General features: G+C 42.3%; 2 protein-coding genes and 1 long non-coding RNA gene across 3 annotated transcripts; all 3 read right to left on the bottom strand.

The window, feature by feature from the left end:
* Positions 1-10,781: 10,781 nt before the first annotated feature.
* Positions 10,782-11,534, bottom strand: LOC110709211. Its single transcript, XM_021887421.1, has one exon. It carries the CDS (start codon positions 11,532-11,534, stop codon positions 10,782-10,784), a length of 753 nt encoding a protein of 250 aa, XP_021743113.1.
* A 4,627-nt stretch (positions 11,535-16,161) lies between these two features.
* Positions 16,162-17,094, bottom strand: LOC110709154. Its single transcript, XR_002508860.1, has 2 exons — positions 16,711-17,094; positions 16,162-16,354 (listed from the first exon to the last, which is right to left on the bottom strand). It is a non-coding gene; the product is annotated as an uncharacterized LOC110709154 (long non-coding RNA).
* A 6,105-nt stretch (positions 17,095-23,199) lies between these two features.
* On the bottom strand, positions 23,200-24,099 carry LOC110709210. The gene has a single exon (XM_021887420.1). The coding sequence runs from the start codon at positions 24,097-24,099 to the stop codon at positions 23,200-23,202; it is 900 nt and encodes a 299-aa protein (XP_021743112.1).
* Between the last annotated feature and the right edge of the window lie 452 nt (positions 24,100-24,551).

Here is a 24,551-nt window from a genome sequence, read left to right as displayed (position 1 = left end):
CTCTTCAAGAGGCCTTGATTGAAGCAGAAGCCTATATACAGGCAACTGATCTTTGTACGATAAAACAGTCGGACGGGAAAAGGTTCGACAAAAGAGAAGGACGACAGAAACAGTCGTCAAACAAAGATGAGAAAAGAAAAGAGGTCTGGGCGGCTGATTCCTCTAAACAGCCGGCCCAGAAAAAGAAAAAAGAATTCAAACCATACTCCCCAAAGTATGCGTTTAACAAGGATAACCAGTTTATCCTAAAAGAAATCAAGGGACGGATCTCAATTGAGAAGCCGGTCCCCATGAAGGGTTCTGCAAACAACCGGAACCAAGATAAATTCTGTGCTTATCATGATGATGTTGGTCATCACACCAATGACTGCATCAGTCTCATGCAGTACCTAGACCGCCTGGCTGAGCAAGGTGATCTTGACACTTATGTCAAGAAATCTACGGGGAACACTTCCTCAAAAAAGCAGTCGGCCAAAAAGAATCAGCAGGCCGACAACTCTGATACAGATGATGCAGTCGTCTACACCATTGCAGGCGGCTTCTCAGGAGGCGGCTCCACTATTAGGGGCAACAAAGACAATATCAGGCGGTTAGATGTAAATTCCGTTCACCAAGAACGGCCGTCCAAATATTCATTTCCTGAGATTGTCATCACTGAAGAAGATCTAGGAGGGGTAAGGGGGCCGCATGACGACCCTCTCGTTACTGAATGTAAAGTGGCCAACCAGAGAGTTGGCCGAATCCTCATAGATACCGGAAGCTCCTCAGATCTCATCAGTAGCAAATGTCTGTCGAAACTAAAATATCAGACTGATTGCATACATCCGGCCTCCCACCCTTTAGTAGGGTTTGGAGGAGGAGTCGTCCACCCACTGGGACGAGTAGATTTACCCATCCGCCTGGGCGAAAAAGGGGAAGGACGACACATGGTAGTCCGGTTCCTGGTAGTAGAGGAACTCTCGGCCTACAACATGATTCAGGGTAGACCTACCCTGAATAATTCCAAGGCTGTTATAATCCCATCTCTTATGTTGCTCAAGTTTAAGAGGGATAATGGAACAGTCGGCTCCCTTAGGGGAGATCAGAGGATGGCCCGAGAGTGCTATCTCTCGGATGTCAAGCCCACTGTTATGGCTACTGGATCAAGCGGTGAAAAAACCTTGACAAGGAGAGTGCGCCTGTTCAAGAAGCAGGCGGCAAAAAGAGAAAGGCATCCCAGACAGGGGCCGCAAGAAAAGAAAGAAAATAGCAATCATTGGTAGAGGAGCGGCCGGATGAGTTCCGCCCTCAGCCGGCTGGTGAGCATGCGAACCTGATCTTAGACGACTCACGTCCTGACCGAACAGTCAAAGTTGGGACGACTTCTCTGAGAAACCTTGGTGACAACTTTCACAAACTATTGAAAGAATACAAGGACATCTTTGCATTCGAAGTCCATGAAATGCCAGGCATTAGTCCTGATCTTGCGGTACATAAACTGGCCGTGGATCCGAAAAAGAAGTCGGTACGGCAAAAGAAGCGGAACCATGGCGAAGAAAGAAGTCAGGCGGCAGCCGCCGAAGTTAAAAAATTACTTGATGCAGGGTTCATTCGGCAATGTTACTTCCCAGACTGGGTTGCAAATGTGGTGCTTGTTAAAAAGCCGAATGGCACCTGGCGAATGTGTGTAGACTACACAGACTTAAACAAGACGTGCTCCAAAGACAGTTACCCTCTGCTTAAAATTGATAACCTGGTCGACTCAACAGCCGGCCATGCTTTGATGAGCTTTATGGACGCCTACTCTGGTTTCCATCAAATTCCTTTATGGGAGAAAGATCAGGAGAAGACGGCCTTCGTCACTGATCAGGGGTTATACTGTTACACGGTCATGCCGTTTGGTCTTAAGAATGCCCCAGCTACCTTCCAACGAATGATAAACACTGTGTTCTTTGATCAGATTGGGAGAAACGTCGAGGCATACATTGATGATATGATTGTCAAGACTAAACTTCAGAAAGATCATCTGTCGGACCTCCGAGAAACTTTCGCCACACTCAGGCGGCACCATGTCATGCTCAATCCCAAGAAATGTGTATTTGGAGTTGAGTCTGGGAAATTTCTCGGATTCCTTATCAATCAGAGAGGAATAGAGGCGAACCCTGAGAAGGTGCAGGCGGTCATCGACATGCAGTCGCCTCGTACCATCCGAGAGGTTCAGAAGTTAACAGGTTGTCTGGCGGCCTTGGGAAGATTTCTAAGCCGATCAGGCGACAAATGCCTATACTTTTTCCAGGCAATTAAGAAAAAGGCAAGGTTTGAATGGGGGCCGGATGCTGAGGCCGCCTTCCAGAAATTAAAAGTTCACTTGCATTCCTTGCCGAGGCTGGTCAGCCCTTTGCCCAAGGAGGTACTCTACATGTACCTGGCCGTCTCTGATCATGCGTTAAGCGCTGTTCTCCTTGCTGAAAGAGACGGCTGTCAGCTCCCGGTCTACTTTGTCAGTCACGTACTGAAAAATGCCGAGTTGAGGTATCCCCTAGTGGAGAAATTTGGTCTTGCACTCTTCATGGCTGTTAAAAAATTGAAGCCCTACTTTTTGGCACATGCAGTCGTCGTGTATACAGACCAACCTATCAAGCGGCCACTTACCATCATGGAGTCGTCAGGCCGAATGATCAAATGGGCCATAGAAATACAGAGCCTCGAAGTTACATTCGAGCCTAGAAAAGCAGTGAAGGGGCAAGCCTTTGCTGATTTTATTGTAGAGATGACTCGTCCTCCTGACTCTCAAGTTCCAGACCAAGTATGGAAGGTATATGTGGACGGAAGCTCTACTTCAAATGGTTGTGGAGCAGGCGTCATATGTCAGTCGCCAGAGGGAGACAGGTACGAGTATGCTCTACGCTTCAGTTTTCAGGCTTCAAACAATGAGGCAGAATATGAAGCTTTACTAGCCGGGATCCGCATGTGCAAGGCGGCAGGGGCAAGAAAAATAGACGCCTGTTCCGATTCACAATTGATAGTGAGTCAGTACAATGGCGAATACGAAGCAACCCATCCGGCCATGATCAAGTATTTACAGGCGGTCCGACAAGCAGTCGGCTCCCTTGAGGATTTCCATCTGATCCAAGTGCCGAGATCAGAAAACAACCAGGCGGATGCACTGTCGAAATTAGCATCATCCGCCTCCTCTGATACTCCTCGAACTGTTTTTTGGGAAGTAATGGAGAAGAGAAGCATCGAGGAAAACCCTATTGGAATCCTAGACATAAGCTCAACCTAGATGGATTCAATCAGGGCATATCTGACAAACGGTACACTGCCGAATGATCCTCAACAGGCGGCAGCACTGAAAAAACGAGCCATCTGTTTTGAAATGATAAAGGGAGAACTTCACAAAAAGGGGTACCTTCAACCCTTCTTAAAGTGTGTTACTCCAGAAAAGGGACGAGAGATACTAGACGATCTTCACTCTGGTTACTGTGCTTCTCATATAGGCGGTAGGACGCTTGCTCAAAGGGCAAGGCGGAAGGGCTACTTTTGGCCTACTTTGGAAGCAGATGCAATGGAGATGGTGAAAAAATGTGACAAGTGCCAAAGGTTTGGCAAACTAATTCACTGTCCGACTACTGACCTCACTACCATTCACAGCCCACTACCGTTTGCTAAGTGGGGCATGGATATTCTGGGTCCATATACGCCTGTTACAGGCGGAAGGAGGTACATACTTGTTGCCGTCGACTACTTCACTAAATGGGTAGAGGCGGAGGCTGTAAAGGGAATCAAGACGAAAGATGTAATTTCATTCATTTGGAAAAATGTCATCACTCGGTTCGGGGTTCCCATGTCTATGGTTTTTGATAATGGTCCCAATTTGAGACGCCTGTTCTCAAAAGCTGGTTGGGTGACCAAGGAATTGCAAACTACTTTGCATCTGTCGGTCGTCCACAAGCAAACGGCCAGGTAGAAGCCTTTAATAAAATCATCTCAGACGGTCTCAAGAAAAAGATTGAACGAGCAGGCGGCCTATGGGCGGATGAACTACCACATGTTCTCTGGGCCATTAGGACGACTGAAAAAGGGGCGACTGGAGAAACTCCATTCCTCCTAACTTACGGTGCGGAAGCTGTTCTTCCAATAGAACACTACGAGCCGACTCTTCGAGTAATGCTATATGACGAAGAGGCAAACTGGGAAGCCATGCGCCTGGCATTAGACTCACTTCCTGAAAAGAGGGGCAATGCTGTCTTGCACCATGAGATCTATCGCATGAGAATGACTAGATCATACAACAAAAAAGTACACAGGCGTCCACTCAAAGTAGGGGACTTTGTACTTAGAAAAATGGAAGCAGTTAGTAGGGCTAATGAGTCTGGCAAACTAACTCCCAACTGGGAAGGACCCTACCGAATCTTTGAGGAAGTCAGGGACGGTACCTACCGTCTGGAAACACCAGACGGACAACCGTTGCCTCGAACTTGGAATGTAGATAATCTTAAGAAATATTTCTTTTGAATGATGTAAATAGTCAAGAGCTACTTAATAAAAGTTTGCACTTACTATTCAATTTTGTACTAAGAGGGGCACGCCTACTAACAAATAGTCGGCTACTCTCCATGTTTAAATTTTTATTCTTACTTAAGAGGGGCATGCCGTCTGTACCTTTACATTTGGCTACTCTCCATTGAGTATTTTACTCCCAATAGGGGCATGTCGTCTGGACATATAGTCGGCTACTCTCCATAAGAAGATGGCCGACTGGTTCCAAACACATAGCCACCCCACTAATACTTAGCTAAAAAGATTAGGGCCTGGCCTACCCTGTTCCTATCAGGCGGCTACCCTTCTTTTAGCATCTACGTTCACCAAGAACTTACCAAGGCTACAGGCCGAATGATCAGACTAGGCGCCAAGCCAACTGATCAAATCTACAAAACTAATACGACCTGTCCCAACATCATAGCAGGCGTCCGGCGGCATCCCTCCGGATGAAATTCGTCGCAGAGAGCAGCTCCCTTTTGGGTGGAACATTGCTCTATAAACTAAATACACGACACCTATACGACTGTCCCCAAGGGCAACCACGTAGCCGTTTTTGAGACAAGGATAACTCTATCACTAACCAAACCAGTGGTAGCAGTTGACATCTGAGTCAGATGACCGCCTGTATTACTTGGGATAAATGCAGGGGGTACCTCTTGAGTTAATAGCCAACAAACATTGGCGAATTAAGGGGTCTAGCCGGCCACCGCCGCCTGGTACCTCTACTTCTCAAGCTAGTGTGACGGAGACTAAGTAACTCCTATGTTAACTTATAGTCACTCCCTCAAACTTAGTATGGAGCCTAAAAGGTATGAGTCGTCCGCTTGTTTTTATCAAACAGGGGCTCTCAACCACTACTCCTGCTAAGTTAACAAATTACGAGTTAAAAGCCAACAAATATTGAATAAAGGGAAACAACCGGTACCCGCCGCTTGTTATCTCAACTACTCAGTTCCTTGGCGACTAGGTAACACTCATGTTTACTTGGTCAGACCACTTTCCTAATTGGTTAAATTTACAAAAGACAGGACCGCCTGCCTAAAAAGGATCCAGTCTTTAAAATAGTTCGAATACTGATTGGATAAATGGCCGACTGATCGTCTATCCTGGAAACAGACAACCAGTCGTCCAGGGGCATAGGCGGCGTGACTAACTTTCCGTACCTGTCTGCAACTATCGGCCATGTAAAACAGTCGGTCTAGTGAACAATTGGATATTGGAATATTCAATACTTAGACAAATTTGAGGCAAAACAAAAATTCATTAAAAATAAGCCGGTCATTAAAGACCAGCAAAATATTCAAAGCCCCAGCCCCCTGGCCGGGTAAATACAAAGCAAACGGCACGCAGGCCGTGGAAAGAATACATAAAGCTTAAGAAGGGGGCAGTTTAGTATTAGCAGCTGCCGCCTGGTCAGCACTCTTCTTGCTTGACTCGGCTTCAGCTGCATCCTTTTTTGACGCCTTACCCCCAAGCGGCACAAGCGCCACTACCGGCTCCTCCTCCTCCAACGCTTCCTCCAACGCCTCTTCTTCAGCAGCCGCCAGGATCTCTTGATTATATGTATCCGAACACTGGCGGTACGTTCTTTCCCAAGAGGCAAAGTCGGCACTGGGGAAGAGGCGGCCCCAGGTCATGCGCTGGATTTGAGCGGAGTCTTCCATCATCTCCCGGACCAACTCTTTCTTCTTTTGCTCGGCCTTTTCCGAGAGCTCTTGGGAAAGACTCTTCTCCTGGGTCACCAGGCGTTCCTTTACGCTGGCCAAGGATTTCTCCATGGCTTCGTAAGAGTACATTTTCAGGCGAAGAGGTTTCAGCTCGGCCTTGAGATTTGTGATGGTCGCCTCCAGCTTGTCATTCTTCTTCTGGGCCGCCTCTAACTGAGCCCGAATAGCGGCGGTAGCCTGCGCCTGATAATAAAGAATATCAATGGTCAGAACTTCGTTTTGGGCAATTTGAAACATTGCCTTATCACAGTCAGAGGCGGCCATAGCTTTTGCAGCCTTTACCTCTTTGTTCTTCCGATCAAGCGGCTTGCGAAGGCCGTTAACTCGGAGCAGGGCCTAAGTACAAAAAAACAGGCGTCAGTTTCCAAACAAAAAATTAAAACAGGCGTCCAGAAATTCAAATACTCAAAAATATGCTAAGTATACCTCAGCAAGGACCCCTGCGATCCCGTCAAGGTCAAGGGTGCCGACACCCCTAACCGCCTCCCTTTCAGCTGGAGGAACTGCCCTGATCATAGACTTGGCCATCTCTACCAAGTCAGGCTCCTGGGGGCCGGATGCATCAAGCATAAACAAACGGATTAGACTTAGTAAAAAAGGGAGCAAGTCTAAAATTTACAAGGACAACTTCATACCTCTAGGCGGCCCAGTTGGAGTTTTAGAAGAAGTGGCCGGCTGTTTCTCAGCCGCCACCTGTTTCCTGGCAGAACCAGGAGAGCTCCAAACAGTCGTCTTCCGGGCCTTGGGGTCCGGCTGTTGGGAAGATGAAGCTCTTGGAGCACCCGTCTAAAACAGAAGAAAAAAGTCAGTATATGCATAAACACTCCAAAAAGAGGGTGAAAGGTTCGGAGCTCACCAAGGGTGCCCCCTTTTTGGGGGAGTCGGTTGAAGCTTGTTGCATAATAGAGGCCCGCAACATGGCCGCCGCAGTCTTGGAGGCGGTGATTTTGCTCATGGCGTCAGCTGCAAAAACAAACAGCAAAGTTAATAAAAGATAAACAACAAATGTATGGAACAACAGAGTATTCGACAGGCCGACTACCTCTTGAGCACCGACTGCTGAGGCCGCAGGCGGCCAAAAAGTACTCGTCATAGAGCCACTTGAAGCTCGGGACGCAGTGCAGGGGTACTTGCTCTCGTACCCCTGAAGTAGAGTCGACCCTCGACTCTACTTTAAAGAGTCCTTTATCAAGGATCTCTTTCTTAGCCTTGGGGGGAACAGGCGGCATGCTACGGCCGCCTGCAAGAAGGGGCAGATTCCTGTTCCACCTATTGAAGCGCTTGTTCAGCTCAATGTCTGAACTCTCAATGATGAGGAAGGTGCTCCGCCAGTCCTTCCACTTGTTTGATTTACCTCTTGTCATGAGGTAGCCCCTGTGGCTTGTCAATTGATACCAGCCGGTACCGCCTGTCTTAGGGGTCCGGCTGAGATAGTTCATATGGGCGAAAGCCTCGAAGCTCGGCTCCACCCCGTGCAGTTCGCATCTGGCCACATAGCCGAGTACGTTGACCCAGGAGTTTGGGGCTAACTGCCATAACCCCAACTCATACCCATCCAAAATCCGCTGAACAGCCGGATGTAATGGTAAGCGAAGCCCTTCCTTGATGGCCGCCTCGTAGCAGCCAAAGCAGGCGCTATCATAACTGGAACCAGCCGGCCAGGCGACTGTGTCTTCTGGATCCGGCACAAACACTAGAAAATCGGGGCCCATGGTGTGGTTTGCAATAAAGCTCTCCACTTTCTCTTGCATGGCTGTGATTCGGGCCCGAGGTACCGTGCAGTAGTAGGGGGTATTTAGCTCTCGGTAAGAGGCGGATGGTTCCGCCCAATTGTCCCCCTTCTCAACTGCGTGAGAAAGTCTCGCCTCTTGCAGGCGGCTGTTTTTCTCTTCTGTACCCAAAGAAGCATGGCCAGAAGAGCTTGACTCGGAATCGTCCTCCGACGAGTCCGAAGAGGACGACTCCTCCCCTCTCCCGGAGGGGCCCGCCTCATCTCTTTGAAAAGGAGCAGATTTGTTAACTGTTAAATGGGAAGGGGTCACTATGACTCCCCCCACAGAATTGCCGGCATCCAGGCCGCCTTGTTTCACTTCCACATCTGGCGCCTGGTCAGATGTTTCACTAAGCGGCACCCTGTGGGAGGAGCCGTCTGAATTTGTGATCCTAGCTGTCTTTTTCGTTCTGGCCATCCTGCTCTGCATAGACACAGATACAGTTGGACTTTGTATAAAGGGCAAAGATGGGTCCGGAAAAGGGCAGGCGGCACTCCTAGTCCTAGATTCAGCCGTCCCCGGTGACCGGCTGATCACTAACCTAGGTCGTGTCGTGTGCTTCCGTGGTGCCATTTCAGAAAATAAAAAGAAAATTAAGAGTAAGAGAACTGAGTTACCTGAACGAGTGACGGTTGATGAAGTTTTGAAAATCCTGTGCAGTCGACTTGTCAGAACAGGCGGTAGGCAGAAAAGGTCCAAAATGTCAGAGCAAGTTCAGGGGTCCGAATGTTCTCAAAAAGTTCTCAAAGTGTGAAAATGACTCAAGACAACTCTCCCTTATATAGGCGAAGTGAGAAGGCGAAGGGTCACTTTCAGAATTCAAAATTTGGGCGGGAAAATCTCTCGTCCTTTCGCCGACTGACACCTGTAGCAGGCCGTCGCCTGTTACACTGCGACACCTGTCACAGGTAACACGTGACCAATCACGTGCCACCTGTGAGGGGCAAATGATTAGGGGATTTTTCTCCCACCAATCGGAATGCGCCACGTGGACCAATCAGGTCTTGCCAAGTGTCCCCCAGTTGGAACAGTCAGGGCTTCCCACGTGGCACACGCTTATTCGTCCACCTTGGACCTGTTATGTCAAGACATGTGGCATACTCCATGCCTAATGGAGAAACCGGCCACCCAGGCCCAACTTCCGAGGGAAGCCCAATCGGCCCTAGGTTTACCTAAACCTAGAATGGGCACGTTTTCCAAGGTTATAAATACCTCCCTTAATCCTCATTAAGAGGGAGAACAGAAACATTACGGAAAAAACACTTTAATTACACACAGTAATAACCGGCTGATCTCGCTAACAAAGCAGATTACCTACATTAAACACTCTCACCTAGAGAGACCAAATCACTTTAATTTCCGCATTAATTACTCCTTAATCAGGTACTAACTTGACCGTTGGAGGCGGAGCTCCCAGGAGTCTCCGTTATTTTGCAGGTACAGGCGTCCGGTTCCAGTCTCGGAATTGTAACTCTCCCGCAGGACATCAGAAAACCCCGAAACAACTTTCATTTGATTCAAAAAGTTTTGTTTGAATTTGTTTGACATTCATTTGATGCACATACGTTGTTTGAATGCATTTGACTTTCATTTGATTCATAAAACTATATTTGAATGTGTTTGACTTTCATTTGATTTAATTAGCATTGTTTGATTGTGTTTGACTTTCATTTGATTCAATTAGCTTTGTTGAATGCGTTTGACTTTCATTTGATTCAAAAAGCTTTGTTTGAATGTGTCTGACTTTCATTTGATTCAATTGGCTTTGTTTGAATGTGTTTCACATTCATTTGATTCAATTAGCTATGTAGAATGCATTTGACTTTCATTTGATTCAATTAGCATTGTTTGAATGTGTTTGACTTTCATTTGATTCAATTTGCTTTGTTGAATGCGTATGACTTCATTTGATTCAAAAAGTTTTGTTTGAATGTGTTTGACTTTCATTTTATTCAATTGGCTTTGTTTGAATGTGTTTGACTTTTATTTGATTCAATTAGCTTTGTAGAATGCATTAAACTTTAATTTGATTCAAATAGCCTTGTTTGAATGTGTTTGACTTTCGTTTGATTTAATTAGCATTGTTCGAATGTGTTTGAATTTCATTTTATTCAATTAGCTTTCTAGAATGCATTTCACTTTCATTTGATTCAAAAAGCTTTGTTTGAATGTGTTTGACTTTCATTTGATTCAATTAATTTATTTGAATGAATTTGACTTTCATTTGATTCAAAAAAGCTATGTTTGAATGGGTTTGACTTTCATTTGATTTAATTAGCATAATTTGAATGTGTTTGACTTTTAATTGATTCAATTAACTTTGTTGAATGAGTTTGACTTTCATTTGATTCAAAAAGCTTTGTTTGAATGTGTTTGACTTTCATTTGATTCAATTGGCTTTGTTTGAATGTGTTTGACTTTCATTTTGATTCAATAAGCTATGTAGAATGCATTTGACTTTCATTTGATTCAAATAGCGTTGTTTGAATGTGTTTGACTTTCATTTGATTCTATTAGTGTTGTTGAAAGCATTTGAGTTTAATTTGATTAAAAAAAGCTTTGTTTGAATGTTTTTAACTTTAATTTGATTCAATTAGCTTTGTTCGAATGTTTTTTACTTTCATTTGATTCTTTTTTTTTTTTTTTTGGTAAGTGAGAATTTTATTACCAAAACAAATAAGAGGGCAAGCCCTCACTCCCAAAATTACAACAGCCAAAAAGGCATAACAAACACCACAAAAAAGACTAGACCTAATGCTCAATTGGGCCTAGTAGAACTAATTCTAAATAGCAATTTACAATGTTTCCTAGTCCATTTACAAGAAATAAGTTGTATAACCCTATCTTTAGTTTCCGTACAAATTCCTTTAAAAAGAGTATTAGGATGTACAACAGCCTTATGCCAAAAAACATGAATCCGAGCAAACCACAAATGATACACCACCGAGGTCAAAGCAGCAAGACCTACTTTCCTCTGAACATGATCTGTGAGCTTCCTTCTCCAATGTATCCAAGTTGCCTCAATATTATAGTGAGCCTCAGTAATACCCAACAATCTAGCAATTTTAGTCATACATTTTCTGTTATAAGTACAGTAAAAAAGCAGGTGATCCCTGGATTCAATAGCAGTACCACAGAGAAGACAACTACTGTCTTCACATACACCAAACTTCTCAAGCTTAGCTCTTGTCTTCAATCTATTATGAATGGCAAGCCAAGAAATAAAAGCATGCTTGGGGGAGGTATACCTATTCCAGATCCAAGCAGCCCATTCAACTTTAGGGAGATCCCCCTGCAACCACTTATATGTCTCAGAAATTTTATAAGACTGTTGCAGCCACCCCTTCTCCTCAAAACCAAGCCTTAAATCATCTCTGATCTTGCACAGCTTCTTCCAAGCCCATCCTGCACTCTTCTTAGGTTGATAAGTCCACCAGTCCTGATGTTTCAAGTACACTGAGTGCACCCACTTCACCCATAATGATTCTTTCTTGTGAGCAATCCGCCACATGTACTTTCCCAAAGCTACTTTGTTCCAAATCCCGCAATTTCTCACTCCTAGTCCCCCAGCAGCCTTTGGAGAACATACCTAGTCCCAAGAAAGGCACGACATAGTTGAGTGATTCTGGTGATGATAGAAGTAGGCAGTAGAAAGCATTGAGCCCAGTATATGTGCATGCTCATCAGCACGGAGTTGATCAAAACAATTCTTGCAGCATAGGACAAGTTTCTACTCGACCAGCAGGTAATCCTTGCCATCATTTAGTCTATCAAGCCATCATAATCAGAAGTCTTAAGATACTTTGTGTTGAGAGGAATACCCAAGTATCGAAAAGGAAAAGAGCCAACACTAAAACCAGTCCTAGCCAGTACTTGATTCATAACATCAGAGGGAGTGTTGCCAAAATAAATGGTTGTTTTAGTCGGATTAACTTGCAGTCCACAACACTTGCCAAAAGTCTTTAGAGCTTTGTGTAACAGTTCAATGCAGTGCTTATTACCATGTGAGAAGAACATCAAGTCATCCGCAAAAATAAGATGATTAAGTCTCTACTCCTTACATCTTGAGTGGAACTTAAAGAGCCTGTGTTAACCAATTTTCTTCATAAGTCTTGAAAAGTACTCCATAACCAGAACAAAGAGTAAAGGTGACATGGGATCCCCCTGTCTCACAACCCTAGCACCCTTAAAGTAACCATACGACCCCCCATTTATCATTAGAGAGTAACAAGGGGAGCTGATACACTCCATTACGCAGTCCCTGAACTGTCTAGGAAAACCCAGGGCCACCAGCATGTCTCGGATAAAGGACCCACTCACAGAGTCATAGGCTTTTTTCAAATCCACTTTGACTGTACATCTAGTAGCCTTCCTTTTTTTTTTTTTTTTTTAGTAAGTAAGTAATTTTATTACCAAATAGAGAAAACATCTTACAATAGAAGTACATCTCCTAAACACACAGCCTTACAAGGCAAACAATCACAAAAAAAAAGCAACCCTACCCCACTTGAAGCCACCTTCACGGAAGGGTGTCTCAAGAAGGGAAGGGGCCCAATCTGGACTCAGGAAGAGAGTCACCTTCTAGGAAGGGTACTCTCCACCAGGACCAGAACAAACAAGCACAACTACAACACCAGAGGGCAAGCCCTCTCACCAAACTATACAACCCCCTCAATGTGTACGAGCACTAAGGCTAAAGAGCCATTTACAATGCTTCCTAGTCCATTTACAAGTGATGGGATGTCTACATCTATCAACAGTTTCTATACATATCCCTTTTGCATAAAATTCTTGGATGAAAAACAGCTTTCTGCCAAAATTTATGGTTCCTAGTAAACAATAGGTGGTACACAACAGAGGTCAAAGCAGCTAGTCCAACTTTCTTGCAAATGGGGTCTTTCAACTGCCTGCTCCACTGCTTCCAAACCTCATCTATGCTGTAATAGGTATCCCTGATCCCCAGCCAAGCTGCAATCTTATCAATACACCTCCTACTATAAGGACAGTCAAAGAACAAATGGTTTCTGTTCTCAGTAGCACTTCCACACAGCAAGCACCTGTTGTCAACACAAATGCCAAACCTCTCAAGTTTATCTCTTGTTTTGAGCCTATCATGGACTACAAGCCAAGAGCTGAAAGCATGCTTGCAAGAATTGAACTTATTCCAAATCCAGGTATTCCAATCAACTCTTGGGCTAGAACCTTGCAACCAGTCATAAACTTCAGAAATGCTATAAGGATTCTGTAACCAAACCTTCTCCACAAAACCACAATGCAGCTCATCCTTAATCTTGCAAAGCTTTTTCCAAGCCCAACCTGCAGTAGCTTTAGGCTTATAAGTCCACTAATTCTGGTCCTTCAAATAGACTGAGTGAACCCACCTAACCCACAAGGAATCTTCCTTTTTTTGCAATCTTCTAGACGTACTTCCCCAGAGCTGCCTTGTTCCAAAGACTACAGTTTTTGATACCAAGACCACCCACCTCTTTGGGTTTACAAACCCAGTCCCAAGAAATAGGAGGGCTTCTAGACAGATTAGTATTGCCACCCCATAAGAAAGCCCTACAAAGTTGAGTGATTTTAGCCATCACAGAAGCAGGCAACAACAGACATTGGCCCCAATAAACATGCATACTCAGGAGCACAACATTGATCAGCAGAACTCTTGCAGCATAGGATAAACTCCTACTTGACAAACATGTGATCTTTACAAGCATCTTATTAATCAAACCATCATAATCAACATATTTCAAGTATTTGGAATTCAAAGGAATACCTAAATACCTGAAAGGGAAAGCACCTTCACTAAAACCAGTATGACTCAAAACCTAATCCTTGAAGCTAGCAGGAGTATTACCAAAATACACTACAGTCTTGGCTTGATTTGCTTGAAGACTAGAACACTTACTAAAAGTCCTCAAAGCCTTGTGCAACAAAGAAACAAAATTAACATCACCATAGGAGAACAACATTAAGTCATCTGCAAAGATTAGATGGTTAAGACCAAGTCCCTTGCATCTAGAGTGAAATCTAAAGTTCCTAAGTTTCCCAATTTTCTTCATTAGCCTAGAAAAATATTCCGTGGCCAGCACAAAAATCAAAGGGGACATAGGGTCCCCTTGCCTAATGCCTCTAGCACCTTTGAAGAAACCATACATCCCACCATTAATAATCAAAGAATAGGAAGGAGAACAGATACAGGCCATAATCCAATCACAGAATTGCAGGGGAAAACCAAGAGCCTGCAGCATGTCTTTGATAAACTCCTAACTTACAGAGTCATAAGCCTTCAGCAAATCTACCTTCACTGTGCATCTAGGAGGCTTGCTTTTGTTATTGTAGTCCTTAAGAATATCCTGGTATAAAAGGATGTTGTCCAATATGGACCTTCCAGCCACAAAGGCTCCCTGAACCTCAGAAACAAGATCAGGCAAGACCTCCTTGATCCTACTGCAAATCATCTTAGAGATGATTTTAAAAATCACATTGCAGCAAGAAATCGGTCTGAACTGCCCTACCTTAGAAGCATTCTCCATCTTAGGAATCAGAGTAATAGCAGTGATGTTAACCTGCTTCAAAAGCTTCCCATGCTTGAAAAAGTCAAGCACAGCCTTGCAAACATCATTTCTCACAATATCCCAGGTTTTCTTATAGAAATGACTTGAAAAGACATCTGGACCAGGGGCCTTGTTATCATCAATGTCCCACAAAGCTTTCTTCACATCTGTCTCCAAAAAAGGTCTACACAGCCCCCTACTTTTATCAACAGAGATCACAGGCCCCTCATCAATAACAGATTGATGAAACTCTGAACTTGAATAGCATTGCCAAGCAAACCTTTATAAAACTCCAAAAAAGACTCAGCAATCTCTTCATGACTAAGAACCACCATTCCATTTTCATTTTGGATACTCCATATCCTATTCTGTAATCTTCTTCTCTTTATACTAGCATGAAAATGAGTTGAGTTGATATCACCATATTTGAGCTAATGGAGCTTAGCTTTCTGTTTGAGGAAATTGATTTGAACCCAGATTACACCAAGCTGAGCCAAGATTCGAACCCAGATTACACCCCGATCCTGAAGACCCAAAAAACAGGGTAATCAAGATTAGGGGTTTTAGGCGAACTCACATCATCAAGATTATCACATATCATCATCAATGGAGTAGAATTAACTACATTATCATTCAAGAACTCATCACATTAATCTATATTATCCCCCTCCACTGGATTTTGACCAAACCCATTACCCCCTTTTTTCCAGAAATTGGGGAAGCCGAGTTTCGATGAATTACTTCAAGCCCTTGGTTTAGCTAATGTCTATGGATTACTAGATCATCATTATTGACATCCTTAACAGAAATTCCCTCCATAGCAACATCATCCAGCCAGCTAACAATAGAGTCATCATCCTGCTTTCCATCATCAGCCCGCTTCTGAATAACCTCCTTCTTCTTTTGCTTGGCCTTCTTCTTAGATTTAGAGGAAGAATTCCTCTTCCCCTTGCCCTTTTTCGCTTTAGCCATGGTAGAAAACCGCAAGAACACGCAAAATGGCAAGTTCTAGCTTTCTAGAGAGAGAAAGCTCGGGGATCATCTTCTTAGCGTTTCCTTTATCAACCTTCCTTTTATTATTATAATCCTTAAGTATGTCCTGACAAAGAAGAATATTATCAAGAATAGACCTACCAGTCAAGAAACCTCCTTGCTCCTCAGAAATGAGCCCGGGCAAGACTTCATTTAGTCTAGAGCATATCATCTTAGAAATTATTTTGTAAATCACATTGCAACAAGGAATCGGTCTAAATTGCCATACTTTAGAATAGGGCTGGCAAACAGGTCGGGTCGGGTCGGGTTCAGGTTGACCTGTTTACATAAACAGGTCAGGACCCCCCAACCTGAACCCGACCTGTTTACTTAAACAGGTCAGAAAATTTAACCCGAACCCGACCTGGTTTTAAGCGGGTTGACCTGAACCCGACCCGTCTTAACCTGTTTTTTTATTTTAAAAAATATTGATTAACCTTGTTATTTTTTTTTAACCTGTAATCTTTTTAACTAATCTTGTAATTTTTAAAAATAAAAATATAATTATTTTTCAAAAATTAACCTGAAATATTGAACAACATAAAAAAATGTAAAATGCAAATTCAAAGCCACTTGCTGCATAGTTTATAGTACAATTATACAACACTAAAAAGTTCCAAGAGTTCAAAAATACATATAACAGAAATTCAATATTTGCCAATTAGTAACTTCATCATCTGATTCTTCATAACCAGCAAGTTCAACGGGTAAAGGAGGAAGAGGACAATCAAGTATCAACCATCTATTAATTAAGAATAAATTAGTTAATTAGATAAATAATTAGGCTAACTTTATCAAAATACTAAATGCCAAATGCAGACTTAGCACAAACTCACTTATCTCACTCATAAACTCATAAAAAAACAGTTGTAAAAACAAGTAATCTCACTCATAATCAGATGGTGAAAAAACCGCATGCACAGAACGCACTCATAACAAACGAGCTTAAATCAGAAAAAAGTAAATCAAAGAAATTAAATCGCAAACAAGTAAACACATAAAAACAAACTAATGTTGAGATGAAATTGAAGAACTAAGATAAAATGCATAAAAAAACAGAACAATTAAGTAAAGAGAATTAATTAGCAAGCAAATTACCTTTGACAATGTTGAGATGAAGATTCACAAGCTTTAATAAACAATTTTCATGGAAAAAATATGAAAACAAGAGAGAAGAGAGATGAAAGAGAGAGAGAGGAGAGAGAATGAGTGAAAGAGGGGAATTGGGGAAGCGGCGCGAATAAAGAACAAAGCTTAGGGTTTTTCATTTTTGTGGTTAGATATTTGGGCTTAGCCCATATTTATAATTTAGGGTGAAAATAACTAAAATTAGGGCTGGTAAACAGGTTTAGGTGGGTTAGGTTCGGGTTGACCCGACCTGAAACCAACCCAATTAATTAAATGGGTTTAGGCAGGTTGGTTTCGGGTTGGGATTTCCAACCTGCACCCGACCCATTTAACTTCAGGTCGGGTTCAGGTTGACCCAATTACATAAACAGGTTGAAAATCTCTTTCAAAACCCATTTATTTCGGGTTGGGTTCGGGTCGGGTTGTCGGGTTGGGTCAGCTTCTGCCAGCCCTACTTTAGAAGCATCATCAACCTTAGGGACTAAGGTAATCACAGTAGCATTGACTTGTCTGAGAAGTTTGCCATGAGTGAAAAAACCAAGCACAGCCTTACAAACATCCCCATTCACAACATCCCATGAATCCTTGAAGAATTTACTAGAGAAATCATCAGGACCAGGGGCTTTATTGTCCTCAGTATCCCATAAAGCAGTCTTCACCATGATTAGTTGTAAAAGGCCTACACATCCAGCTAGACTTCTCAACATTCAAAACATATCCTTCATCAATAACAGACTGATGAATAGACCTCTGAGTTGGGTGATCAGTGCCAAGAAGGCCCTTATAAAACTCAAGAAAAGAATTAGCAACCTCATCAGGGTCTTGAACCACCCTTCCATTTTCCTGCTGAATACTTCATATACGATTTTGAACTCTCCTTCTCCTGATACTAGCATGGAAGTGAGCAAAATTGGTGTCACCTTCTTTAAGCCAGTGAAGCTTAGCTTTTTGCTTGCGAAAGCACAACTTCCTATTATGAGCTATGTTGAATTGGTGCCTGGTATCAATCTCAAGGGCAATCAAATCTATATTATGAGGATCTCTGTCTAATTGTTCCTGTTTTTCTCTCAAAACAGCAGCCAACCTCTCTTTTTCAGCCAATAAATTAGAGGAATGACTTCTATTAAAATATTTAAAGGCCAATTTCACAGCTTTAATCTTCTTCACAAGACAAAACATATTAGTACCAGATACCTCCACACTCCAGGCATTCGCTATTATAGTCTTAAAGCCAGGAACATCCACCCAAAAATTAAAAAATTTAAAAGGCTTCCTAAAGCTGCTCACTAAGCCAAACATATCAATCACACAAGGGCAGTGGTCCATCAACCCTTCAGGAAGAAAGTCAGCTGTAACACTACTGAAATCTTGAAGCCAATTTCATTAACTAAGACTCTAACAATCTTAGAAAACACCTTGCTCCCCTCCTCCTGTTTGTTATTCTAGGTATAAAACATCCCACCTGTTTTAAATTCAGTTAAACAGCAGTTTCTGACACAGAGCCTGAACTTATTAACCTCTGACAGAGTAATAGAGGATCCCAGTCTATCACTAATGTTCAACACATTATTAAAGTCCCCACAAACAATCCAGGGACCATCAATAGCACCACTAATCTCACTAAGTTGTTGCCACAGCTCCTCCCTTCTACCAGATTCACTAAAACCATACACCATAGTACACCAAAAACTAACTTTAGAAGCTTTATGCTGGACCTGAGTATGGATTCACTGAGCTTCAATTCGAACTATATTCACACAGAAAATACTAGGCCTCCAAACTAAACAAATTATACCATTAATACATCTTGAGTAATTAGCACACATTGTCCAATCACCACCAAAATTAGAGAAGACTTTGCCAAAATTAGCAGCCTTCACTTTTGTTTCTAAACACAAAACAACCCAATATTCTGATGCCTAATAAAGAGCAAGACATCAAAAATTCGACTTGAGCTGTTAAGACCTCTAGTATTCCAAAAACCCCATCTATCCATAAGGAGGTGATGAATAAACAACCCCGTCCACACTACCATACACCATCATATCTTTAAAAGCTAAATGGTTTCTTCCCCGTACCAAACAATCACTTCCTTCCTCCAACACCTCACTTTCCTCCCTTTGATCAACTAATCTAGCAAATCGACCCCCCACAGTAGCCCTCTTACTGTGAGGGCCATAATTAGGAACCAGAGTCTTCTGTAAAGGCTTCTGATTAGGCTTCTAGGTAGGCTTCTAAACAAGTCTCCAAATTTTTTGAGGTTTCAGCTGTTATTGCTTGGCTTTCATCACTCTTGGATTTGGACATTGGTTGCTATCATGACCCATTCCCTTACATATGGGACAAGAGACATGTTTCCATTCAAATTCAACATCCGGCTTCACATGCTGCCCAAATTCATCCAGGAATTCAATCCTGCTCCACCAAGTCACTATTAATCTTCACTTCAACCAGCAACCTTGCATAGGCCACCATATCTTTCATAGTAGTAGCTTTGTCCATCTTAATTGGTTTCCCAATTAAGCTACCAAGCTTCATCAATGTTTTCTGTCCCCAAAATCTCAAATCAAGACCATACAATTGAACCCAGACAGGCACCAAATCCCCCATTTCATCTTTTGGGTTTAGACCCACCCTCCATTGTTTGACCACAACTGGCTTCTTATAAAAGAAAATAGGCCCAACAACTGTAGCCTTATCTCTTCCAGCAATATCCTTAAATCTAGCTAAGAAAACTCCATTACTGCTCAGTGACACTTTATCTATGCCAAATTTTCCCCACATATGCCTAATATAACTATTGAAGACATACAAAGAGGGCTTTGTGCAAAGTACAAAGCAGATTACAGCAGAATTCCAGTAATCAATTTCCGAAGCAACATCCTCCCTATTCAATTGCAACAACTTCTGATTACCCCTAACACTACTTTGATTCTATAAAGATTCAGATGAGTTCTGAAAGAAAGAACCCTCATCCAAGACATTCTTGAACTTATCTCTCCAAGAAGTACCCAATTTAGACCTAGGTACCAAACCATAAAAAACAAGGCAAACAATTATCGGGGTTTTGGGGGAATTGATAACATCATTGCAAGAATTAGGAGTATTACGAATCATCAATAATGGAGTAGGGTTAATACAATCATCAATGTTATCTGATTTTCCATCCAAACATCCCTTCTCAAAATCATGCAATCCAAACCCAGATTGAACAGAACCTAAAGGGGAGGGAGAATTGAGATGAATTACCTCAATCCATTGTTGAAATTGCTCCTTATGCAGCTGTTTCTCCTTCTCTAACCTCATTGACTGGGATTCCTTCCACAGAAACATCATCCAGCCAGCTTACAATTGACGCATCATCGGGTTTCAAACTATCTTCCTTCTTCTTCGAGAAATTCTTCTTCCCTTCCTTTACCTTGCTCTTCTTTTTCGTCTTTGAGGATGATCCTTTCTTCCCCTTGCCTTTCTTTCCCTTGGCCATAACCAAAAACTCAAAGTTTTGATGAAAAAAATGGCGGGTTCAGAAGTTTTCTTGATTTTGACTTTCATTTGATTCTTTTCTTTTTTTTTTGGTAAATTAGAAAATTTTTATTTCCAAAGGAAGAACAAGATACAACTTACAATAAAACCGAGTTGTAACTCCAAAACTACACCAGCCCGAAGGCAACCACACCCCCAAATCTACCCCAAACTGAAAGAGACCACCTTCTAGGAAGGGTGCCTAAGACAGAGAGGGGAAAAAACCAAACCCGGTCTCGAGTAGAAAGGCACCTTCTAGGAAGGGTACTTTAAACAGGGACCGGGATAAAAACCTAACACAAAGCCAAAAATTCGGGAAACAAAACAAAAAACAGCAAGCCCAAAAACACGGGAGGCCAAAATAGCACCTTTACACAGCTAGCAAAACATAACACAAACTAGAAACATAAAACAACCCAGCAGCCCACCAAAACAACAACACCAATCCACACCACTACTGCACAACACCCAAAATAGTAGCCTAACCAGTGCAGAGCAGGCACCAGCAGGCCCCTAAGAAGATAAACAACACTAGCTGAGCAGAAAGCTTCAAGGATCAGCCCATATAATCTAGCACTCAGCAACACAGCATCAGAGCATAGCAATCCAGCAAAACCGCAACTGAAAAACTGACCAGACTAAACGCAAACAACATCATAGCAATCTGAACCTCAGCAAAACAGTCCCACGGTCACAGAATCACAAACTGCACCAGAGCAAAGATACAATCACAGTTGCACCATATCATAACCAAGCTCAGGAACGCAGAACAACTACACAACAGGTCAGCAGAAAAATAGACCACAACAAACCAGCAGGGACAGAAAAACAGAAGCTTTGAGTAGGCACAGAAACAGTCAAAAAACCCGAGACCACTGACTAACTCAGCATCACAACAGAACACAGCTTGCAGCTGCAGAAAATAGACAGAACAAGAGTTAGAGAAACAACAGCTCAGCCAAGCAGATAGAAAAAACAAACTCAAGGCATGAAACAAAGTTGAACAAACTCCAGAACACAAACCAAAACCAGAATTCAGCAAGGCACACTGAATTTTAAGAGATGCAACCATTTACATTGATTTCTAGACCAAGATCCATTAATCAATTGTTGTACTCTACAAATCACCTCCACACAAATTGCCTTACATAATTTCAGGGGGATAATCACAACTTTATCCCAATAAGCATGGTTCCTGTCAAACCATATGTGATAAACACAGACAGAAAAAACAGCTAAGATAATTCTGTTTTGGATCAGATCAGACCCTTGCCTATTCTAGTGCTTCCAAGAGCCATCTAAGATAAAATTCCTTTCATTTATACCTAACCAAGCAACAACTATCTTGACGCATTGTCTACTATAAGGACAGTTGAAAAAAGGTGCTCATGAGACTCAGTATCATCACCACACAGAAGGCAGTTAGTATCATGATTACACCCAAAAGAAACTAACCTATCTCTTGTCTGAAGCCTCCTTTGAGCAGCAAGCTAGGAGATAAAGGAATGTTTAGGAACATTAAATCTGTTCCACACCCATTTACTCCAGATTATCTTTGACTGCACTCCCTATAACCAAGTATAACAGTCACTGATACTATACTGTTTACTCAGCCAATTCCCAACCTCAAAACCTTGTTGAATCTCACTTTTCACAGCACATAACCTCCTCCAAGCCCAGCCATCACACCTCTTGGGAGTATAGGCCCACTAATTCTGAATTTTCAAATAAATGCTACGGATCCATTTCACCCAAAGAGAGTCTTCTTTCTTAGCAATTTTCCACACATACTTACCCAGGCCAACTTTGTTCCAGTTACTACAGTCCCTCACACTCAGGCCACCAAATTTTTTGGGCTTACAAACCCAATCCCAAGCAACAGGAGGAACCCCCCCAAGAATAGAAGATCCATCCCAAAGAAAGGCCCTACACAGTTGAGTGATTCTGTGAACAACCCCCTTAGGCAATAAAATACATTGAGCCCAATAAGTGTGCAAACTGATAAGCACAGAATTGATTAGGGTAGCCCTGGCACTATAGGAGAGGTTCCCACTAGATAAGCAAGTGATCCTGGCTAGCATCTTACCAATGATACTATCAAAGTCAACAATTCTCATATACTTAGCATTAAGGGGAATGCCAAGATACTTGAAGGGAAAAGAACCTGCAACAAAACCAGAGTTACACAGAATTTCCTCCTGCAACTCCCTCCCCATACTATCAAAATACACAGCGGTTTTATCAGTGTTAGCCACTAATCCAGAGATCTTTTCAAAAGTTTTTAAGGCTCTAATTAGCAGAGAGAAAGACTTCCTATCCCCATGGCTAAACAACATGAGATTATCAGCAAACACAAGATGGGTCAACCCTAACTGCTTACAGCCTTGATGAAATTTGAAGCTTCTAAGTCCTCCCACTTTTTGAAGGATCCTAGACAGATATTCCATGACCAATACAAAAATCAGAGGAGAGATGGGATCTCCCTGTCTAATGCCTCTCTTACCCTTAAAGAAACCATGAAGCCCACCATTAATCATAAGAGAGTAGGAAGGCGTAGAGACACATTCCATCACCCAGCCTACAAATTTCTCAGGGAAGTTGAGAGCCACCAGCATATCTCTAATATAAGACTAGTGAACAGAGTCATAAGCCTTCCTCAGGTCAACCTTAATAGTACACCTAGGAGCCTTCCTTTTGTTATTGTAATTCTTTAACATGTCCTGACAAACAAGAATATTATCTAGGATAGACCTTCTCTCCACAAAAGCTCCCTAATTATCGCTAATCAAATCTGGTAAGACAACCTTAAACCTAGAGTAGAACAACTTTGAGATAAGCTTATACAAGACATTGCAACAAGCAACAGGTCTATACTGGGAGACATAGATGGCATCATCAACTTTAGGCACCATAGTAAACAAAGTGCTATTCACTTGCTTAAGGAGACATCCATGATAAAAAAAAGGATAACACAACTTCATATAAATCATTTTTCACAATGTCCCATGAAGCTTTATAAAACTTACTAGAGAACCCATCTGGTCCAGGAGCTTTATCATCCTCAATGCTCCAAAGATCATCTTTCACATCAGCCTCAGTAAAAGGAAGACACATCTCAACTCTTTGCTCTTGAGAAAGAGTCCTCCCAACCGCAATAATAGCATCATGAAAAAATCTCTCAGGATTGCAATTTGAACCCAGCATATTCTGATAGTAGCCAACAAAAGCATTAATCACCTCACTAGGCTTCTGAATCACCTGACCATCTTGAATCACACTGCAGATCCTGTTCTGAACCTTTCTCTTTTGAATATAGGCATGAAAGAAACAAGTGTTCAAATCCCCCTCCTTAAGCCAGTGCAATTTTGCTTTTTGTTTCAGAAAAGAATATTTTGCAAAATGGGCCTTCTGAAACACAATTCTAGCATGATTCTCTTCACTAATCAGGTCCCCATTGCAAGGGTCTAAATTCATCTTTTTCTGCACATTCATCAAGTTCACATAAGCTTCAACATCAGCAGCTTCAATAGTGGACAGAGAGCCCAGATTTTTATCTTTAATGGCTTTTTTGACAGCTTGTAACATCTTAACCACCCTGAACATAGCTGTACCTCGAACCTCAAAGTCCCACTCCTGTTGAACAAGCATCAGAAACCCAGGAGCAGAAGTCCAATGGTTAAAAAATTTGAAAGGTTTAACAGCCCTTTCATTCAAACCAAAAATATTCATGCAACAAGGACTATGATCCATAGTCCCCTCATGAAGAAGAAAGACTACAACAGATTTGTCAAAACTATTCAACCATTCACTATTCACCAACACTCTATCAATTTTCATACATACTCTATTTTGTCCTTGTTTATTGTTCTAAGTGTAAAACAAACAACCAACCTTGAATTCAAACAACTCATTTTTGCCCAGGTACTCCCTAGAATCCTTTACCTCATCAAAACTACATGGGGACCCAATCCTATCCTCCAAATTGAGGATATTATTAAAATCTCCACCAATAAATCAAGGATCCTTAGAACCCGTAGCTAAATCAGACAACTGATCCTAAAGCTCAACTCTCCTCTTAGGATCATTCAAGCCATACACCATTGTGACAAGAAACAAACTACCAGAGGCTCTATGTTTAACAACCAGATGAATAAGTTGCTCCTCCACCCTTAGCACAGTCACCTGATAGATGACAGGCAACTACATGACCAAAATTCTACCTTTATCATTTTTGGCATAATTTGCAACTACAGACCAAGACTCACCAAAGCTACTAAAAACAGCACCAA

The sequence above is a fragment of the Chenopodium quinoa genome, unplaced genomic scaffold, assembly GCF_001683475.1.
Source record: "Chenopodium quinoa cultivar QQ74 unplaced genomic scaffold, ASM168347v1, whole genome shotgun sequence".
Classification (NCBI taxonomy): Eukaryota; Viridiplantae; Streptophyta; class Magnoliopsida; order Caryophyllales; family Amaranthaceae; genus Chenopodium; species Chenopodium quinoa.
Note: the sequence above shows the minus strand (reverse complement) of the source record. Positions and strands in the feature narration are given on the sequence as shown.